This window comes from Falco peregrinus, chromosome 17, assembly GCF_023634155.1.
Source record: "Falco peregrinus isolate bFalPer1 chromosome 17, bFalPer1.pri, whole genome shotgun sequence".
Taxonomy (NCBI): Eukaryota; Metazoa; Chordata; class Aves; order Falconiformes; family Falconidae; genus Falco; species Falco peregrinus.
Genome location: NC_073737.1, coordinates 2260052 through 2278718, shown reverse-complemented (window position 1 = coordinate 2278718; position 18667 = coordinate 2260052). Strand labels below are relative to the sequence as shown.

General features: G+C 67.1%; 3 protein-coding genes across 9 annotated transcripts; 1 reads left to right on the top strand and 2 right to left on the bottom strand.

The window, feature by feature from the left end:
• Positions 1-355: 355 nt before the first annotated feature.
• On the top strand, positions 356-3551 carry NUDT18 (nudix hydrolase 18). The gene is made up of 4 exons (XM_055820389.1): positions 356-438; positions 1889-2062; positions 2137-2350; positions 2743-3551. The coding sequence occupies exons 2-4, from the start codon at positions 1913-1915 to the stop codon at positions 3336-3338; spliced, it is 960 nt and encodes a 319-aa protein (XP_055676364.1). The 5' UTR covers positions 356-438; positions 1889-1912; the 3' UTR covers positions 3339-3551.
• A 101-nt stretch (positions 3552-3652) lies between these two features.
• FHIP2B (FHF complex subunit HOOK interacting protein 2B) lies at positions 3653-10209 on the bottom strand. The gene is given in 19 exon segments (XM_055820416.1): positions 3653-4368; positions 4458-4558; positions 4640-4780; positions 5167-5310; positions 5384-5579; positions 5769-5929; positions 6014-6203; positions 6373-6449; positions 6531-6612; positions 6722-6753; positions 6755-6919; positions 7018-7167; positions 7299-7546; positions 7701-7788; positions 7790-7807; positions 8693-8862; positions 9702-9729; positions 9731-9781; positions 9875-10209. Coding segments are annotated over 19 exon segments (2193 nt in total). The 5' UTR covers positions 9920-10209; the 3' UTR covers positions 3653-4262.
• Positions 10210-11016: 807 nt separating this feature from the next.
• Positions 11017-18633, bottom strand: LOC106112299 (actin filament-associated protein 1-like). 7 transcript variants are annotated; one of them, XM_055820335.1, is made up of 16 exons: positions 18409-18633; positions 15511-15639; positions 15103-15180; positions 14780-14870; positions 14488-14705; positions 14232-14411; positions 13935-14018; positions 13652-13748; positions 13357-13574; positions 13139-13269; positions 12926-13046; positions 12716-12815; positions 12431-12580; positions 12157-12317; positions 11980-12093; positions 11017-11872 (listed from the first exon to the last, which is right to left on the bottom strand). In XM_055820335.1, the coding sequence occupies exons 1-16, from the start codon at positions 18616-18618 to the stop codon at positions 11846-11848; spliced, it is 2109 nt and encodes a 702-aa protein (XP_055676310.1). In that variant the 5' UTR covers positions 18619-18633; the 3' UTR covers positions 11017-11845. The 7 variants fall into 7 exon arrangements, 6 of the variants coding, with proteins under 6 accessions (XP_055676310.1, XP_055676308.1, XP_055676312.1 ...); XM_013296682.3 differs by lacking the exon at positions 18409-18633 and adding an exon at positions 15327-15401 and having other exon boundaries at positions 11018-11872; positions 15511-16475; XM_013296685.3 differs by lacking the exon at positions 18409-18633 and adding an exon at positions 15327-15398 and having other exon boundaries at positions 11018-11872; positions 15511-16475.
• Between the last annotated feature and the right edge of the window lie 34 nt (positions 18634-18667).

The following is an 18667-nucleotide window of genomic DNA, read 5'->3' as shown; positions in this document are numbered from 1 at the left end:
TGCAGTTGCTGCTATTGAAAGGGCCCCGTGCAACAGGCACCATGCAGTTAGCACCGTGCAGTTGCTGTTAAGCAATGGGCACCATGCAGTTAGCACCCTGCAGCTGGCACCATGCAATGGGCCCCATGCAATTAGCACTGTGTCATTAGCACCGTGCAGTTGGCCCCGTGCAATGGGCACTGTGTAACTACCACCGTGCAAGCAGCACCGTGCAGGAGGCGCGGCGCAGCTCCCGCGGCCCGCTCTGCGCGCACTGCGCACCCTGCGCCACGCACCGCCCCGCGCCCCTCGCGGCCCCTTTAAGGCCGAGCCCCGCTCCGCAGCCGCGTAGGCAAGTGGCGGCAGGACTAACCAATGGGATGCGAGCTGGCCTCGCGGGATGGCCAATAGGCGAAGAGCGCGGTGGGCGGGGGCGGTGCGGCGGAGCCCCGGGACGCGGTAAGTGCCCTGGCGCATGCGCGGGGGGAGGCGGGGGGCAGTGGGGGCTTGCGCCCCTCCTGCGCCCCTGCTCTTCCCTCTGCTCGGCCCGAGCCCCCGCACCCTGCAAACCCCAAGCCTTCCCCTGCAGCCCCCCGAGACCCTTCCCCATTGCCCCCTGCAAGCCCCAGACTTTCCCTTAGTGCACCCTGCGGACCCCCAAAGCCGTCCCCCATTACCCCCTGCGGACCCCCAAAGCCGTCCCCCATTGCCTCCTGCAGACCCCCAAAGCCGTCCCCCCATTGCCCCCTGCAGCCCCCCAGACCCTTCCCCATTGCCCCGCGCAGACCCTGGCCCTAGCGCACCCCCCCTGCGTGCCAGCTCGCCCTTCTCCGCGGCTGCGCCCCTGGGTGCACCCCGCAGCCCCGCACCCCGCAGCCCCGCACCCCGCCTTGCACCCTGCAGCCCAGCTCACCCTTCCCCTCTTGCACCCTGCAGCCCAGCTCGCCCCCCTGCCCCCCGCAGTCCCCCTCGCCTTTCCCCCTATGCACCCCATACTCGGACCAGCCCTTCCCCTATAGCGCCCTGCAGTCCAGCACCCCCTGGCCCCCCCAGCCTGCCGATTCCCCCCCTTGGGGCAGCCCACCCTGCACCCCGCAGCCCAGCCAGCCCTTCTACCCCACCCCGGGCATCCCCCAGTCCAGCAGGCCTTTTTCCCCCAGTATCCCCCAGTCCAGCCGACCCTTTCCCCCCAGCGCCCTCCAGTCCAGCAAACCCTTTCCCCCCAGTGCCCTCCAGTCCAGCAAACCCTTCACCTATTTCAGCTTCCCCTGCGTCCTGCAGTCGAGCCAGCCCTTCCTCTACTGCAGCCCACCCTGCATCCCCAAATCCAGCGAGCTCTTCCCCTACAGCCCCCTGTACGCCCTGCAGTCCAGCCAGCCCTTCCCCTACTGTGCCCCCCCATGCCTCCCCCAGTCCAGCAAGCCTTTCCCCTACCGCAGCCCCCCCCGCCTCCCCAAGCCTAGCGACCCCTTCCCTTACTATTTCCCATCCTACATGCTGCAGTCCAGCCAGCCCTTCCCCTCCTGTGCCCCCCTGGGTGTCCCCCAGTCCAGCAGACCCTTCCCTTACTGCACCCCTCCCTGCATCGCCAAGGCCACCGAGCTCTTCCCTTGCTACGTCCCCCCCCAGCCCAGCAGACCCTTCCCCTCCTACACCCCCCCTCCACATCCCCCAGTCCAGCAAGCCCTTCTCCTCCAGCACCCCACAACTGCTGGGGGACCCCTTCCCGCATTGCACCTCCCCCTGCACCCCGCAATCGCCGGACCCCCTCCCTCACCGCCTCCTCCAGCCCAGCCAGCGCCGGGGCTCCCTGTCCCCCCGCCTGCATGTCTGGGGGGTGCCCTCCCCCCCCCAGAACCCCGCTACCCCCTGAGTGGGTGCCTGAGGGCTCTGCCCCCTGCCTCCCCAGCCAGCCTGCGGGACCCCCGGTCCCATGGGGGAGGCTCCGGAGCTGGATGCAGTGCTGGGTGGCGGCGGCTGGGACGTGGGGACAAGCTTTGAGGGTCCCCCCCCACCCACTGGTCCCATCCGCCTGGGGAGGAACGTCTGCTACGTCGTCCTGGCCGTGCTCTTCAATGAGGAGGTGAGGCAGCCCCCACGGGACCCCCCACCCCGGTGGTGCCTGGTTGCCCACCCGACCCCTCGCCATCCCCACAGGACAGGGTGCTGCTGGTGCAGGAGGCCAAGCCCGAGTGCCGTGGGAGGTGGTACCTGCCAGCCGGCAGGATGGAGCCCGGCGAGAGCATCGTGGCCGCCATGCGGAGGGAGGTGAAGGAGGAGACGGGGCTGGAGTGCGACCCCCTCACCTTGCTGGCGCTGGAGGAGAGGGGGCCGGCGTGGATCCGCTTCGCCTTCCTCGCTCGCCCCACCGGTGTGTACCTGTGCCGTTCGGTGCTCTGAAGGGGCGTGGGAAGGATGCGGCTCACCTGGCGCATCCCCTGCCAGCCCCACGATGGGCTTTGGCATCCCCAGCCCACCCCGTGCCAGGGCATCGGTGTCCCCTGCTGCCTTTGTGCCGGGGCATCGGCATCCTTGCCAAACCTGTGCCAGGGCATCGCTCTCCCCTGCCAGCACCCATGCTGGCTTCCCTGCCCCAAGCCCTGTGCTGGGGTCTGGGTGCCCCCAGCAGCCCCATGACCAGGCACCAGCACCCCCTGCCAGTCCAATGCTGGGGTCCTACTGTTCCCCCCCCTACCCCTGTGCCAGGGCATTGTCATCCCCTGCCACCCCTGTGCTGGGGCATCACCATCTTTCTGCCCACAGGTGGGACCCTGAAGACACTGGAGGAGGCTGACGCCGAGTCCCTGCAAGCAGCGTGGTGGGCTGGGGACCCCTGTGCGCTGCCCCTGCGAGCCCTGGACATCCTGCCCTTGCTGGACCTCGCCGCACGCTATCGCCGCAGCCCCCCGCACCCCGCCATGCTGCCGCAGGAGCTGCCCTGCGCCCTGCTCTGCTTGCGGCTCCTGGTGGCCTTTGCCAACGACGCCGGGGACCTTTGGGTGCTGCTGGGCACAGCCGGGACCCCCCACCTGCCCGTGGTGGCCTGCGGCCTGTCTCCAGCCGAGCTCCGTGGGGGTCTCCGCCTGCCTGTGCTGCGGCTGCTACGGGACTGCCTGCCAGCAGACCCCCGCCCGGGACCCCTGGGGCTGCTGGGGCTGCAGCACCAGGCTGGGGGGCCCGGGGGGGCTGACGGCATCTGCTTCAATGTGCTGCTGAGCATCCCACCTGGCAGCCCTCGGGCTGCCCCCCCTGAGCCCTGCAGCCCCACCGTCTGCTGGTGGCACGTGGAGGAGGAGAGCCTGAAGGGCCGCATCCTGCAGCGGCTCCGTGCTGCGGCCACGGTGCCAGTCCGCAGCTAGTGCCTGGTAAGCCTCTGCCGCCTGGCTTTGGGTACAGGGGTCCCACTGGGACATGTGGCCGGGGGTCCTGCTTGCAGTGCTGGAGGGGGGAGCCCCAGGATGTGCTGCCCGAGGTTGGGGGGTGTTTTGGCGCGGGGTATGGTGCTGTGTCCTGGCCTGGGGTGGGCCAGGAGCTGGCCAGAGCAGAAATAAACCCGGCTGCTGCTTCTTGCATCCATCGGGCTGCGGCTGAAGCAGGGGGCTGGGGAGGGGAGTGGGGGTCCTGGTTTTGGGAGATGCTTGGCGAGGGGGATGGACGCAATACAGATGGTGGGGGCACAGTGTGTGGTGCTGAGCTCACAGCTTTATTGTAGCAGAGTCCCATCACCCAGGGGGCACGGCGCCTGGCTGTGCGGGGTTCGGGGTGCACCGTCCCTGCCAGGCAGGAGCCACAAACACCCCCACCCCCCCTGTGCGGCAGGGCCCAGGGAGATGATTGAGTTATTGCAGCCGAGGGGGGGGGCACTGTCCCACGCAGGCAGAGGTCAGCACCGTGTCCCCATCCCCAGTTATTGCCCCCCAAAATAATCCTGCCTGAGGTTGGTGGGGGCTCAGGGCAGCTCCGGCACGGTGCAGGGGCAGCAGGAACACACCACCCAGGAGGAAATGCAGCATGATTCACTTGGCACCCAGAGGGGCCACATCCTGCGCTGGGGGAGGTGGCATCACCTCTGGGTTGGCCAAGGTGGGGAGGAAGGACTGCACCTCCTCTTCCTCCTTGCCGGGGTGTCCTTCCTGGGGTGCCACCACCATGCCAGGCTACTGGGGATGTACCAGTCTGAGCAGGGCCACTGGAGGCTACTGGCGTGTGGGTTTGGCCACCACAGTGGCCACCGCAGCCCTGCCAGAGAGGGGTGCTCAGTGGGGGGGCCGAGGAACCACAGCTCAGGGGGGCCCCTCCCGTGGTCCCTTGACCAGGGCGATGGCAGCCAGCTCCTTGCAGAACTCCTCCAGCACCACCACCCCTTTGAAGAGCATTGTGTGGTCCATCCTGCAGGGAAATGAGGATGGGGGCTCTGTGGGGTACCCCCCGTTCAGAGTGCATGCATTACCCCCATCCTGTGCCCCCCCAGCACTTACTGCTCTCCGGGCACCAGCCCCATGAGCTGCTGGCGGACCAGGAGCAGCTTGGCCCTGCAGTGGGGCACGCGTTGGAGACGCTGCATCAGGTCCCCGATCACCTGCACGGAGGGAGGAAAGAGTCAGGTCCTGCTCGGAGGGGTGTCCCCGTCCCCCCCCCCGCCCCCAGCAGGTGACATTACCCTGACGAGGACGGAGAAGAGCGAGCGGCAGCCAGGCGCCAGGTTGAGGTAGGGGTCCAGCAGGTACTCGTGGAGGTGGGGATGGGGGAGTGCGGCCAGGCGGGACAGCACCGAAGTCACTTGCAGGTTCAGGCTGTAGGGCTGGGCCGGGGGGGGGAGGATGCTCAGCAGGAGCCGGTGTGTGGCTGACCCCCACCCCCCGGCATCCCCTGGCAGGGACCTGAACCCATGCCCACCAAGGGGGGCTTGGTGCCTGCAGACACTGCTGATGCTCTTGGCCATTTTGGGGGTCCTGGACCCTGGGAAGGATGGTGCCACCCTCCGTGGTGGGTCTGTGGGGGCACAGCGCTGGCAATAACCACGGGAAGCCAAAGCATCCTCTGTTCAAACACCCCCTGCCGAGACACGGGCTGTGCCAGCCTGGAGACCCCATCGGGAAAAGCCCCCCGCTGACCGTGCCAAGGGGAAGGGCAGCGCACAGAGGGGACCCAGGTAGGGTCCCAACATTCCGACTGGCACCCCTGTACCTGGTCAAGGATCCGGGTCATCCGATCAAACAGCACCTTGAGGAAGTGGCCCTCGTAAAATGCCGCTTCGGGGTGGCAGGAGTCGAGGGGCCGGGGGGCCAGGGGCCACCCCCACGGGGCTGCGCTGGCACGGCATGCATGGACCTGGCAGAGGGGGTGATGGTGGGTGAGAGCTGGCACCGCTGGGGTATGGGGAAGCCCCCCCCCAGCCACTCACCGTGCCCAGGGCATCGTGCACGTAGGTGTCGTAGCCGCCTTCCTCCATGCATGAGGAGGTCTTCGCCTCCTCAGGGACCAGGCAGAGGAAGCTGGAAGAGAGGTGAGAGGGGGTGGGGAGGGGGATGCAGCCCCCCCCCCCGCCAGGGCAGCCCCTGCAGATCCCTACCTGCTGACCACCTCGCCTCACCTTGCCCCTTCCCCGATGGGGCTGATCCCCGCAGAGGCGCTTTCACCGTCCCAAAACCAGCATCTGGGAATCCATCGGTGAAATAGGGATCCTCCTCCAGGTCCCTGCGGGGCCAACACAGGGTGTTAGCTGGGTGGGCACCAAGAGGCTGCTCCCCTCACACCTGCCCCGGCCCCCCTCGCTTACAGCCCATCCTCATCGGGGTCCTGGCTCAGGGGGTCCACGCTCGTCAGGTATGGGGGGGCTGCGCTGCAGGTAGCCCCTCGCCTCCAGGTTCCTCAGTGCCAGGCTGTGCACCACGTGCTCGTGGGGTTTCTGCAGGAGCTCCTCGAAGAGCCGCAGGCTGGCCAGGCTGATCTATGGCACGGCGAGCGGGGTGAGACCACCCTGGCATCGCCCGTTGTCCCTCACCCCCCCAACTCCCCTCAGGATGGGGCTCACCTCGTCGGAGAGGTGGTTACAGCGGTCGATGAGCTGAGTGCGTAGAGGGTAGGGGGCTTCCCCCGGGGCCTCGGGGTGCCGGTCTGGCCCCAGCAGGAAAAACACGAGGCGGTGGAGCAGGGGAGGCGCACGGATCTGCCGCACCGTGCCCGTCAGCATGGCCGTGGCGCTGAGGACGGTGAGCTCGGACCTGCCGGGGACAGGGTGGGATGCTGCGGGGGGTGTCCTGAGGCAGCACCGCAGCATCTCAGAGCTGGGAAAAAGGAGGTACAGGCAAGGGGAACCCCACGGTCCCAACCCCAAGGGGGTCCTTGATAAAGAAGCTCTCCCCCAGCTGCATTTGTGCCTCAGACACTCACATCTGCAGGAGCTGCGGCTGCAGGATGCACCTGAAAAACTTTTCCTCTACAGCCTCAGTGATGGCATCTGCCACGACCTGTGGGTGACAGCAGAGGCTGAGCCACAGCGTGGGCAGGAGGCTGGCCATGCTGTGCAAGGCTGGCCGGCCACTCCTTACCGGGTGGGCACCCATCACCAGCTCATCAAGGTAGTCCAGCCAGCTGAAGAAGGCAGCCAGGCTCTCCTTCCCCCAGGAAAAACTCCGTCACTGGCAGCATCACCCCTGTGACCTGCACAGGGCAGAGGACATGGGGCTGCGGCCGAGCCTTGGCAGTGCTGGGGGATGACCCTGCCCAGCGCCCACCTTACCTCCAGCTGACCCTCTCCAGGGCGAGGATGTCAGCAGGGGTCGGTGCAGGCGGGCACAGCGCTGTAGAGGTCACAGAGATGCTCCGTCAGCAGCTGGCACAGGGTGCTGCTCCGCACCAGGCAGGCAGCAGCCGCCTCTTGGGCAAGCCCCCGAGCAAGAGCAGGTTTTCCTGAGCCCTTCAGCGCGACCCTGCTCTTCTGTGAGGAGGAGGAGGAGGAGGAGGAGGAGGAGAGAAGCGGTGTCACGCAACCTGCGGGTGCCTGCCCCCCTCTCCTTGCCAGCCCTTTCCCCCTACCTTGCTCTTGCACAGCCCCACCAAGGACGTGACGAGGTTGCTGTCCCTCCGTGGGGGGGAGGGCTCGGCTGGGGGGGAGCCGGCCGCGGTGCCCGGGGGATGCTCCGCACCCTTTTCCGCAGGGCTGGCCGGCAGCTCCTGGGGCTCTCCTCCCATTCAGGATGCCCTTGCCCTGGGGAGGAAGAGGAGCGGCAAAGCATCGTAGCCACCATCTTCCTCCCACTCTTTGGGGATGGATTTTGGGGTGGATGGGGACTCTTTGGATTTCCTCCCACTTAATGGGGATGGAGCTGCAAAGCATGTGAAAAAGCCCAGTGAAAAGAGCCAAACCCCACAGATAACCCCACACGTGTCCCACCAGCACAGGGATGCCGGGGGCTGCTCACCTCCAGGATGTACGCCAGCAGGGTGGGATCCTGCTTGATCTTGGTGCAGAGGATGGCTGCAAACTGCACCTCCTCCTTCTCTGTGCCGCAGCCCAGGCGGTCGCCGCTGAGCTGGAGCAGCTTCTGGCAGGGCAGGGAGAGGGCTGCCGGGCTGCTGGCTGCTCCCCCACCCTGCCCAGTACCACGGGCATCGGTTCCCAGCAGCTCTCGGCAGGGTTGCAGCCATCTGTGGCACATTGGCATCGCCGGCTGGGACCTCCCCCCGGCCCCCACCAAGCCCCCCGGCACTGGGCTCACCCTGCACCGGCCGGTGCACGTTGAGGTAGTGCAGGAGTGGGTGCTGCACCTGCCCCAGCACCCGGCTGAAGAAGAGGAGGACCTGCTGCCCTCATTCCAGGGGGGTACTGGGAAGGAGATGGGGAAAGGCATCGGCAAGAGCCCAGTTACCTGTTTGTGTACCTGATTACCCTGCAAAGTGCCCCAAATCGCCCCCCTGGCTTACCCAGGCAGTGTGGGTGCTTGCAAGAAGGATCTCAGCAGAGACCCTGGGTTTGCTCCCCCCAAAATGATGCACAGGGGCCCATGGACCCCCCAAGACCTCCCACCTGCCCCAGGCTCCTCTCCCTTCAACAATTAAGGACTGAACTCAGTTCTCCAAATTGAACTCTCTGCAGGATAAAAAAAACCCAGGGGGATTATTTCCCCTTTCCCACTGTTACAATGCCAGCAATGGGGAGTTAAAAGCCCAGCACCCCAAAAAACCAAACCCTTATGGCCACAGAAGGGCCAGCGCGTGTCTCTGAACCCACACTGCTGACATTTAAATAAAAGGCTATTTATAGCGAGCATCATTATTATTAGCAACAAAGTAAGAGCAGAGCCGTTGTATCTGGGTGATAGCGACTTTGAGAGGGGGCTGTCTAAGAACACCTTGTCCTGCGAACCCCAAAAGTGACGTGCCAGTTGTGCAAACAGGCTGCTGGTGTGAAAAACACCCTTCCCCCGCACCCGCGGGGATGCGATGGGGGTGCAAGAGCCGTTCGGGGGAGCAGCAGAAAGGATGCCAATGGGGGATCATATGCCAAACAATCCAGCCGCCCCCCCCAAAAAAAACCCACATGCACCCTGGCCAGCTCACGCTCCCCAAACTCCTGTTGCCCAGCTAGAAGAGCTTCAAAACGAAAATTACTGAGCATCCCCGTGCAAAGCAGCTGGAAAAGGCTGCAGGTGCTGCAGTACAGGGGGGGTCAGCCCCCCCAGAGCGATGTTCCCAGTGCCCATACACCCACCTCCGCCTTGCCCAGCGTGCTGAGGGTCTCCAGGACCTTGTGCTGCAGCAGGTACTCAAGGCACGGCCCGGCTTCTCCCGCTGGGAACTGCTTCTCCTCGTACACCAGGATGTCCAGCATCTGTTTGAGGCGCCAGGGAATGTCCGTCTGTCTGGCGTGGATGCTCTCATCTGTGGATGCGGGAATCGGGGGGGGCTGTGGCGTGTGTCCCCCCAAGGCACTGGCAGCGTGCCGCCGGTGCTCGGCAGAGGGGAGCACTACACGGTGGGGTGCCCAGGTGCAAAAGCGGGGTGCTGGCCCAGAATCCGCCTCCGGCACCCTTAGTGAGGACGACGCTAGATGGCAATGTGATGGTGGAGTCCCGGCAGCACTTGGGGCTTCTCCTTCCGCTCATGGCCTAACCAGCTGCGGCTGGAGCTGCCGCCGTCTCGGGGGGCTGCGGGGGGCTGCCTGCCACTGCCAACCCCGGAGACCCCCCAGCATGGCCCAGGAGGGGAAGGGGCAGCAGAGCCAAGGGCGAAGGAGCGAGATCCTGCTGGGAAAAGGGCTAGAGCTCTCCAGACCCCGCTTTTCGTGCTCTCCGAGAGCAGCGTGTTTTTTCCCAGAGGGACTTGCCCCAGCCTGCAGAGCCCACCCAAACCCCCCCGTGCTGACCCCCGCTGGTGTGCAGGGGGGCTCAGGGCCGGGCAGGACCAAGCACCGGGCTGGATAAGTGCTCCTGGGGTACAGGAAAGGCTGTCCCATGCCCAAAGCCCCACATGCCAGGTCAACCACGGTGCACTAGGGTGGGCACGGTGCCCTGCTACTGCATGGGGTCCCGTCCCAGGGCAGGGGGGTCCCGTCCCAGGGCAGGGGGGTCCCGTCCCTGGACACACGGACCTTACTCCCAGGCCATGGGACCCTATCTTATGGCATAGGGACCCTCCCCCAGGACACAGTGACCCTGTTGCCACACCAATGGGACACACCATCTCAGGGCACAGGGACCCCCTCCCCTTACCCCACTCACCCGTGGCCTCCAGGTAGTAGCCGGTGATCGCCCTTCCAGTGCTCGGTGAAGGCTTCCAGCAGGTCCACGCTGGGTTCCCGCTGCGCATAGCGGGGCCGGGGTCAGGGGCGCACCGAAGCCCCCCCCGGTCCCCGTGAGGGTCCCGCCGTGTCCCCCCCTCCGCTCCCGCTCACCGTCTCCACAGCCTGCTGCAGCAGGGCTCCCAGGCGGCTCAGCATGGCTGCGAACACCGGGCCCCGGCCCCGGCCACCGGCCGCGCTTCGCGGCGCCCCGGCCCCGGCCCCGCTCCGGTGGCTCCGCCCGGCGCCGGGCGGGATGGGGCGGGGATGGGGCGGGATGGGGCGGGAGCGGCGAGGACGGGGACGGGGAGCTGGAAGGGACCGGGGGGCGGAGGAGCGTTTGCGGTGGAGGGTTTGCAACGGTCACTTGGCTTTAAAACTGCTCCGGGGGATAGCCCTGCGGGGGGTGCGCCTCCGCACCCGGGACCGGGATAGCCCCCGGTGCACCGGGATGGGGGATAGCCCCCCGTGCACACCTTGCACCGGGATGGGACAGCCCCCCATGCACCGGGATGGGGATAGCCCCCCGTGCACACCTTGCACCGGGATGGGGATAGCCCCCCGTGCACACCTTGCACCGGGATGGGGACAGCCCCCCATGCACCGGGATGGGGATAGCCCCCGGTGCACCGGGATGGGGATAGCCCCCCGTGCACACCTTGCACCGGGATGGGGACAGCCCCCGGTGCACCGGGATGGGGATAGCCCCCCGTGCACACCTTGCACCGGGATGGGGACAGCCCCCATGCACCGGGATGGGGATAGCCCCCCGTGCACACCTTGCACCGGGATGGGGACAGCCCCCCATGCACCGGGATGGGGATAGCCCCCGGTGCACCGGGATGGGGATAGCCCCCCGTGCACACCTTGCACCGGGATAGGGACAGCCCCCCATGCACCGGGATGGGGATAGCCCCCCGTGCACACCTTGCACCGGGATGGGGACAGCCCCCCATGCACCGGGATGGGGATAGCCCCCCCGTGCACACCTTGCACCCGGGATGGGGACAGCCCCCCATGCACCGGGATGGGGATAGCCCCCGGTGCACCGGGATGGGGATAGCCCCCCGTGCACACCTTGCACCGGGATGGGGACAGCCCCCATGCACCGGGATGGGGATAGCCCCCCGTGCACACCTTGCACCGGGATGGGGACAGCCCCCCATGCACCGGGATGGGGATAGCCCCCGGTGCACCGGGATGGGGATAGCCCCCCGTGCACACCTTGCACCGGGATGGGGATAGCCCCCCATGCACCGGGATGGGGATAGCCCCCGGTGCACCGGGATGGGGATAGCCCCCCGTGCACACCTTGCACCGGGATGGGGACAGCCCCCCATGCACCGGGATGGGGATAGCCCCCCATACATACCATGCCCTGGGGATGGAGCCAGCCCCCTGTGCACACCAGGCCCCAGGACAAGGACAGCCCCCTCCCCAGCTCACCTCTTCCCGCACCACAACCTAGCAGAAGCCACGTTTTATGATTTATTATTCTTTTTTTTTAATCCTTAAAAAAAAAAAAAAAAATTCTACAATTAAAAACAAGCCATGACGAGCACAGCTGCTGGAAAGCAGCCCAGGGCCCAGCCCGGGTCCGTCGACTCCAGGGAAGGTGCAATTAGCTGCCCAAGCAGCCCCAACCACACTGCCTGTCCCCCCTGTTGGGGTGTATCTGCACCCACCCTGGTGGGTGCCCCCTGGGGGGGGGGGGGGGGCTGGGATGCTGCCGGTGCATCATTTCAACCGGACCCACACCAGGGACAGAGCCAGCAGCTCATGAGGTTGCACCTGGGAATTCTGCGCCCCAAAACTAAGGGGCTGTGATGGGCAAGAAGGCAGCGAGCCTGCGAGGGGCTCGCCACCCTCCAACCCTCGTGCTGGAGAAACTAGAAACCCACAGCCGGAGAGCTGATATGTGTGTGTATATATATATATGTATAAAAAAAATAGATGTGTGTAGTTGTAGCGTTGATATTGATGGTTAAAAAACAAATACCAGCTGGTCCTGCACGTCCACGTGCAGCCCTACATTCTGCCCAGTCCGGCGGGTACCGTCCTGCGGGGCGGGTGCTGCAGCCCTGGTCACATTGCAGACTTCATCTCCCATTCCTGCGGAGTGGCCAGGATGGGTGCTCAGCCATCGTCATGTCCCAGCACCATCTGTGGTACCCGGCTCACCTCACCTCTGCCCACCCCACGCAGCTCCCGGCCGGTACCTTTCTCTTCTGCAGCACATTTCCCTTCTCGATGATGACCGGGGTGGGAGATGGCTTCAGAGCGCTCCTCGCCGACGCGGTGCGCTTCAACAGCGGCGTAAGGAACGAGCCCTGCTGGAAAAAAGAAGCGGAGGAAGGGTGATGCCTCCCCCGGTGTCCGTCCCTGGTGCCCCCCACCTCGGAGCCAGCCGAGCTGGCGGTGGCGGCGATGTGGCCCTTCAGCGACTTGCCGATGGCCAGCAGGTTCATCTCGGAGCCGGCTTTCAGCCTGCCCTTCATGCGGCAGGCTCTCTCCAGCTGCCCCACCTTCTCCTCCAGCTTGGGGAAGGCTTTCTTTCCTGCAAGGACAGCAGGAGCACTGCCAAGCCCAGGCATCCCTCTACCCTGCCGGCTGCTCAGGCAAGGGCCAGGCATCCCCGAGGATGGGGGCAGAGCCCCTCTGCGCTCCTACCGATGAGGATATCCAGTCCATCCCGAGCCCCTTTCTTCTCAGGCAGCGTCAGGGTGCGCTGGGACCGGGAGAGATCCCTGCTCCGGACCTCGGGGCTCACCTTTGCCCGCTGTGGTCTGGCAGCCCTGTCCCGGAGAGCTGCCGCTGATGCTGGGGAGGAAGGGCAAAGGAAGGATGCTCGGGAAGAATCACAGCCCAACACTGTACTCGTGGCCTCCATCCCAGCACGTGGGGCACAGGGGGACCCCGCTGCTCCCCTGGAGGGAGCGTGCAGCCCCTGCTCACCTGCTTGCGAGGGCAGGGCGCTGCTGCAGGCACCGGTGATGGGCAGCGCAGACACGGGCCTCTTGCGCTGCCCTTGCACTGGTCGGTCCAAGCTCTGCTGCTGTGGAAGGAAAGCAAGGAGAAGCCCATGGGCAAGCAGACAGGGGGAACCTGTCACCCTCACCCTGGGGCTCACGTGGCAGGGGGCCAAGGTGCATCAATGGAGATTACCAGCTGCTGCAGCCGCTCCATATTGGAGCCGAGGTGCTTGGGGGCCTCGGCTGGTGGGAGCTGCCCAAAGGGGTCATCCATGTAGGTGTTGGGGGTTGGGACACGGCGCAGCAGCAGCCCACTGCAAGCAGAAGGGATGTCTCATTACTGCCCATGACCCCCCGTGCAGCGGGAGGGCTGGGGCCGGCCATGCCCTGGCCACTGTCTCCTTACCCCGCAGCAGGGCAGCTGCTGGCATCACCCAGCTTGGGGGTCTCGGTGCGAGGGCTGTCGCCGGCCAGCTCCCCTCCTCCCCTGGCCCGCAGGGTCTTCAGCCAAGCTTCCCTCTCCTCATCTGAACGGGTCTGGCATGGGGCAGAGGGTCCCAGGCTCAGCGGGTCCCCACCAGCATGGGATGCGGGGGGCATGGGGGTGCTGTGGTGGTCACTCACCTGCAGCAAGGCGAGCTCCCGGCCCCGCTGGGCGATGCGGATGCGGAGGCGTTGGGGGGAGCCGGCGGCTGCCCCTGGGGACACCTCGCAGCCGTCCAGCCGCAGAGAGCAGACAGGGTGCTGGGTGCCACCGGCCTCGGGGAACATGCGTAGGGCTCCCTGCCGCACCGCGCACCACAGCCGCTGCCACCGCCCGCGCAGCCGCACCGCCAGGAAACCTGTGGGTGCATCCCCCCATCAGCAGTGGCACAGTGGGGGCAGGGACCCCTCCTCGCCCGGTCCCCACGCACCGCACCTCCTTTAGCATCCTCTCCAGGCCGGGGGCTGCGGGCAGGGCTCTGCCGAGAGCGATCCTCCTCCTCCTCCTCCTTGCTGAGCTGGGACCCGGAAGCCTGAGAATGGAGATCCAGAGAGCCCCGTCCCTGCAGGTTTTAAGCCCCCTGCACCCTGACCCCCACCCCACGGTAATGCAACTCCCCCAGCATCACCCAACAGGGACAGCGGGACAGGGAGTTCTCTCCAGACCCCGGTAGCCCCTTTCCCGTGCCTGGGTTTCCCAGGGAGGACAAGAGGCTCACCCTGCCGAGCCTTGAGGAGGGCAACGCTGGGATGCTGATGGCTGCCAGCCCGCTCGGGGCATCGCTGCTGACCTCTTCGATCACCTGCCAAGGAAGAGGGGAGCACTGCAGCCCCGGGCTCCCACTCCCCCATCTAACAGGGCTCCAGGCACCCCCCAGGATGGGAAAGGAGCTGGGGACAGACAGGGCCATCCCCAGCCACCTCAGGAGCGCCCCAGCAGGGCTGTGCCCGTTTCTCCCTGCCCATCCCTCCCTCCTGCCCACGCAGAGCTCTGCCAGGCTGCAACACCTCCAAACCTTCCTCCAGTCCTCAGCCTGCTGCTGGCTCTGGAAGCCAATGACCAGCACCTCGCCCGCCGTCCCCATCACTTTCAGGGCATGCGGCATCTTCTTGCCCCGCTTGGCTTTGTAGGTGACGCGGCAGCCCCGCAGGTCCAGCTCCAGTACCGGCTGCAGGTCGGCGGCACACCTGAAGCACTGTGGAGGCACGGTGGGGTCAGCAGAGCTCAGGGACCCTCTCCCACCCTCTATCCATCCTCCTCCGGCCGCTCACCAGCAGCACGTGCTCCCGGACGATGAAGAGCTGCTTTGCCCACTGCCCCAGCCAGCGCTTCCTCCAGAGGAAGCCGCAGAGCTGCGCCTCAGGGAGGCCGGAGGGCTCGGCATGGGGGCTGCCCCCCGGCAGCCGGTGCAGGTAGTGGGCACGGTCTGTTATGCCATCCTCATCCTCGCCGTACGACTCATAGTGGCTGCTGTCAGTGTCGGCACCGCCTGAGAGCCGGGGTGGCATCAGGGTGCTGGGTTGCAGATGGGTGCTGGGGAGGGGGATGCGGTGGGGTGCTCACCAGAGCCAGTGCATCTGCCGGGGCCGAGGGGTTCGGCGTCTTCATAGGAGTCGTCGGCTGGTGGGGGTGGGGAGACACCCGGCACCTTGCTCTGGGGAGAGGAAGGGTGCTCGGAAGGTGCTGCCCCCCGGGTTGAACTTGGCAGGTCCCTGAGGGACTGCTGGGGGGCTCTGCCTGGAGTGGGCAGGTGGCACAGGAACCCCCCCAGCCTGTCCAGACCTCTGTGTGAGCCAGGCTGCAGTGCCAGGCTGCGCACCGGCTGCCCCTCTCCCATCCTGTGTGCTGCTGCCCAAGCCCCCCACCCCTCCGCTGCCCACCCTTACCCCTCCATGCGGGCTCAGGGTGCTGGCCGGGCGGCACTCACAGGTTTCTCCCTCCCGTTGCATCCACTGTCCTGGTTCCTGGGGGGGGAAAGCAGGACTGGCAGCAGTGTGCCGGATCGGCAAGGAGCCGGGCATCCCCGGCCACGCACGACGAGCCGCCAGCGGGGATGGGGTGCGGGGAGCCACCAGCGGGGATGGGGTGGGGGTCAGAGCGTGCGACTCACCCGGGCTGGCCCGGCCCTGTGGGGTCCCCGGGGAAGGCGAGAGGCAGCGCATGATCATGTACTCTGCATCCTCTGCTGCGGGGGGAGTGCCCAGTCACAGCCCCGCTCCTGGCCCCATCCCTGCTGCCCACCCGGCACTCACCGGGGGTCCCCCGTGTTCCCCCACCCACAGACCCACGCTCACATGGGGGAGTCTGCAGCCGGGAGAGGAGATCAGCCACTGATTTCTTCTTGGCTCGAGCTGCGGTGCTGAGGCTTTCCCTGTCCAGGATGAGCAGGAAGGACCGCAGGTCCGACAGCAGCTTGTCCAGGTCTGTAGAGGACAGGGACATGCCATGAGACCCCACCAGAGGAGGGTCCGAGCAGGCATGCCCACCCCCTGCCCACCGCACTGAGCAGGGCTGGCAGGGGCTCCCCGATGCCGAGCAGACGTGGGGGTTACGTGCCCTGTGCCTCTGGCTGCGCCCCCGCTCCCGGCACCTGCCCCGGCTCCACACAATCCCGCTATTGACGGGCCCAGGGGATGGGGGAGGATGAGGAGGGGGGACGGGGACCTGTGCCGCTGAAGGCTCCTCTGTGTGTGCTCACAGAGCGGGTTTGTTCCCGGCTGGGCAAGGGGAGCCATGGCTGGGGGCTGCGCCGGGCAGCCCAACGTGCCACTCCTCTGTGCCACGGAGGAGGAGGAGGCATGGCACATGGAAGCAGCGGATGAAGGCTGCTCTGGGCACGCCAGAAATGCTGAGCATTCACCCTCTGCCCGCTCTGAGGGCAGGCAGCAGGGTCAGGGCTCAACGCCAGCCAGGGACCCCGGCCCTGCCATGCCGGGAAGGAGGGATGGAGCGGGACAAGGAGCTGCTTTGTGCCTCCTTGCCCTGGCCGGGGAGGACGGGCGTCCTGCACCCTGTGCAGTGGGACGGGACAGCACTGCCTTCACCCCACGGCCCCCCTGAGGTGGGGGAGGCCTGGAGGGCTACAGGCATGGGGAGAGGGTCCCTCCAGCCCTGCATGCTGGCGGCCCCCATCAGCTCTGGGTCCATGCAAGTGCTTCCCAGGCTGGAGGAGCATGGGGCAGAGCAGGATGACACACACCCCCCGCCTGGCCCTTTGCCCTGCTCCCACAGAGCCCCCTCCCCCTGGGCTCCTCCAGCTGCCACCGTGAGAGCAGGAAGATGCCCTCCAACCACCGCCCCCCCCCCCGGGTTGCTGCCCACCACCCCCCAGCTCCTTCCTGCCGTGCATCTGGAAGTGGTTTGCATCGCTGGCTGCTCTGGGCTCTGCTCCCTGCTCCCAGCTGGGATAAAATGTTGCAGACCCACTGTGGAAACCCACTGCCTCCTGGCGCAGGGCCACGCCGGCTCCCCCCACACCATACCACTGCTCCCAGCCTCCCTCCTCACTGCCCCCCTGCCATTCCCCAACTGGAAGAGGGACAATCCCAGTGAAGCCACAGCCGGCTGGGATGCTGCCCCAGCGACCCCCCGCAATGCCCCTGGTGACCCCAGCATCCCCAAGCCCTGCCACATCCCTGCATCCCACAGCGCTCCGGGCTGGTGGGGGGTGTGATGCACCCCCAAAGACAGCAGCAGCCCCAGGGGAGAAGACGGCAGGCAGGGGGAAGGAGCCCACCGGTCCCACGTGTGTTACCGGGGCCATGGGAGAAGCCCCTGCGGAGGTGCTGGCACGGGGGAGAGCACTGTCCCCCTCTCTGGTGTCCCCAGCTGGGGAGCACACACCCCTGCCCGGGAGGAGAGGAAACATCTGGCAGGGCAGTGAGGCTGAGCAATGCCGGAGCTGGGCCCGAACATCTGGATTTCCCTGGAAACTGAGGACGGGAAGGAGGGGACCAGCTCCTTGGGGGACTGGTGGGGGGTGCTGGGGCAGGGGCTGGCTGAAGGGACCCTGTGGGCAGAGTATGACCGCGGAGGGGGACGAGGACTGTCCCCCCGTGCCCGGTGTGCCTGGCTCTTCCTCTCCCTCCCTTTCTCCTCTCCTCCGCCCAGGCTGAATTCCTCGGCAATGACATCTCTGTCCACTCGCTCCCTTGGCCCCTGCCGCAGCCTCCCCCCATGCCCTCCCCCCAGCTAGCCCCCCTAGCCCCGGTGCCCTCGGTGGGGCAGGGGAGCTGTGCCCGGCCGTGCCCGCAGCCCGGTATGGAACAGGCAGGGGCTGCCCTCGCCGGTGAGGCCACGCCAGCTGCCCATGCCAGGGCCAAGGGAAGGCTGCCCAGATGAAAAACAGCTGCCTCAGTCTCCAGGGCGGGAGGAAAACGCCCCCCAAACACACAACCAGCTCCTAGCAAAGCGCCATGCTCCTGCGGGATGCGGCCCAGCCGATGGCATCCTCACCCTCCAAGGAGGAAGAGGAGGGAGAGGCTGCCCAAGCGATGCCATGGGAGCGCATGGTCCCGGCTGATGCCACCACTCGGATTCGGGGCTGGCACCTCTGTCCCACCTGCATTTTTCTTCATGCAACGAGGGGCAAGAGGTGCCCGAGCTCAGCCCTGCTGCCTGTGGGGTGCAGGGGGGGTGCAGCGGCTGGGGGCACCCCAAGGCCCCCCTCCGGCACTGGGGGCGGCTCTCGCCCAGCCTGGGATGACTCAGAGGAGGCTGGAGGCCGCCCCGAGCCCGGAGCTGCTCCTGGCCGCAGCGTGACCCGTCATGCGGGGAGGCTCCGGGCCACGGCCCAAGGGCGGAGGCGCTCCCCCCACAGCCGCTGCACCCCCAAATTACCCCAGGACGGGTGCTGGCAGGAGCCCTGCCACCCTGTGCCCTGCCACGGCACCATGCATCAGCACCCCACTGCGTTCAGGGGTACCCAGGCACCCCTGCCCTGGCACCCCGAGCCCCCCCACCCACACTTTCCCCGCTGCACCCCTTCCCTCCCCAGCACCCATCCCGCAGCCCCACCGCCCCAGCCCCCCTCTCTCCCCCTTGCTGCACGCTCCCCTCCTTCCCACGCACCCCCTTTTTCCTTTCCGCACCCCCGGGGGCACCCTCCACACCATGTGTCCCCTCTTCCAACCCTTGGCAGGCTTGCACCCCCCCCCGTCCCACCGCCTCGCACCCCTTTGCACCCCCCGTACCTCTCTGCCGGGCCATGGTGCGGGCGCGCTCACATCGCGGCGGGACCGGGACCGGGACCGGGACCGGGACCAGCACCGGGACCGGGGCAGCGCTGGCCCGGCTCGGCTCGGCTCGGCTCGCACACGCCCTGCGGGCCCCCAGCACAGCCCGGCCGGGGCGGGGGGGAGGCGGGGAAGGGCTCCACATCCTCCTCGGAGCACCATCGCCATCTGCAGGGACGTGGGGGCTGCGGGGAGGGGCGGGAGGGGGGGGGGGATG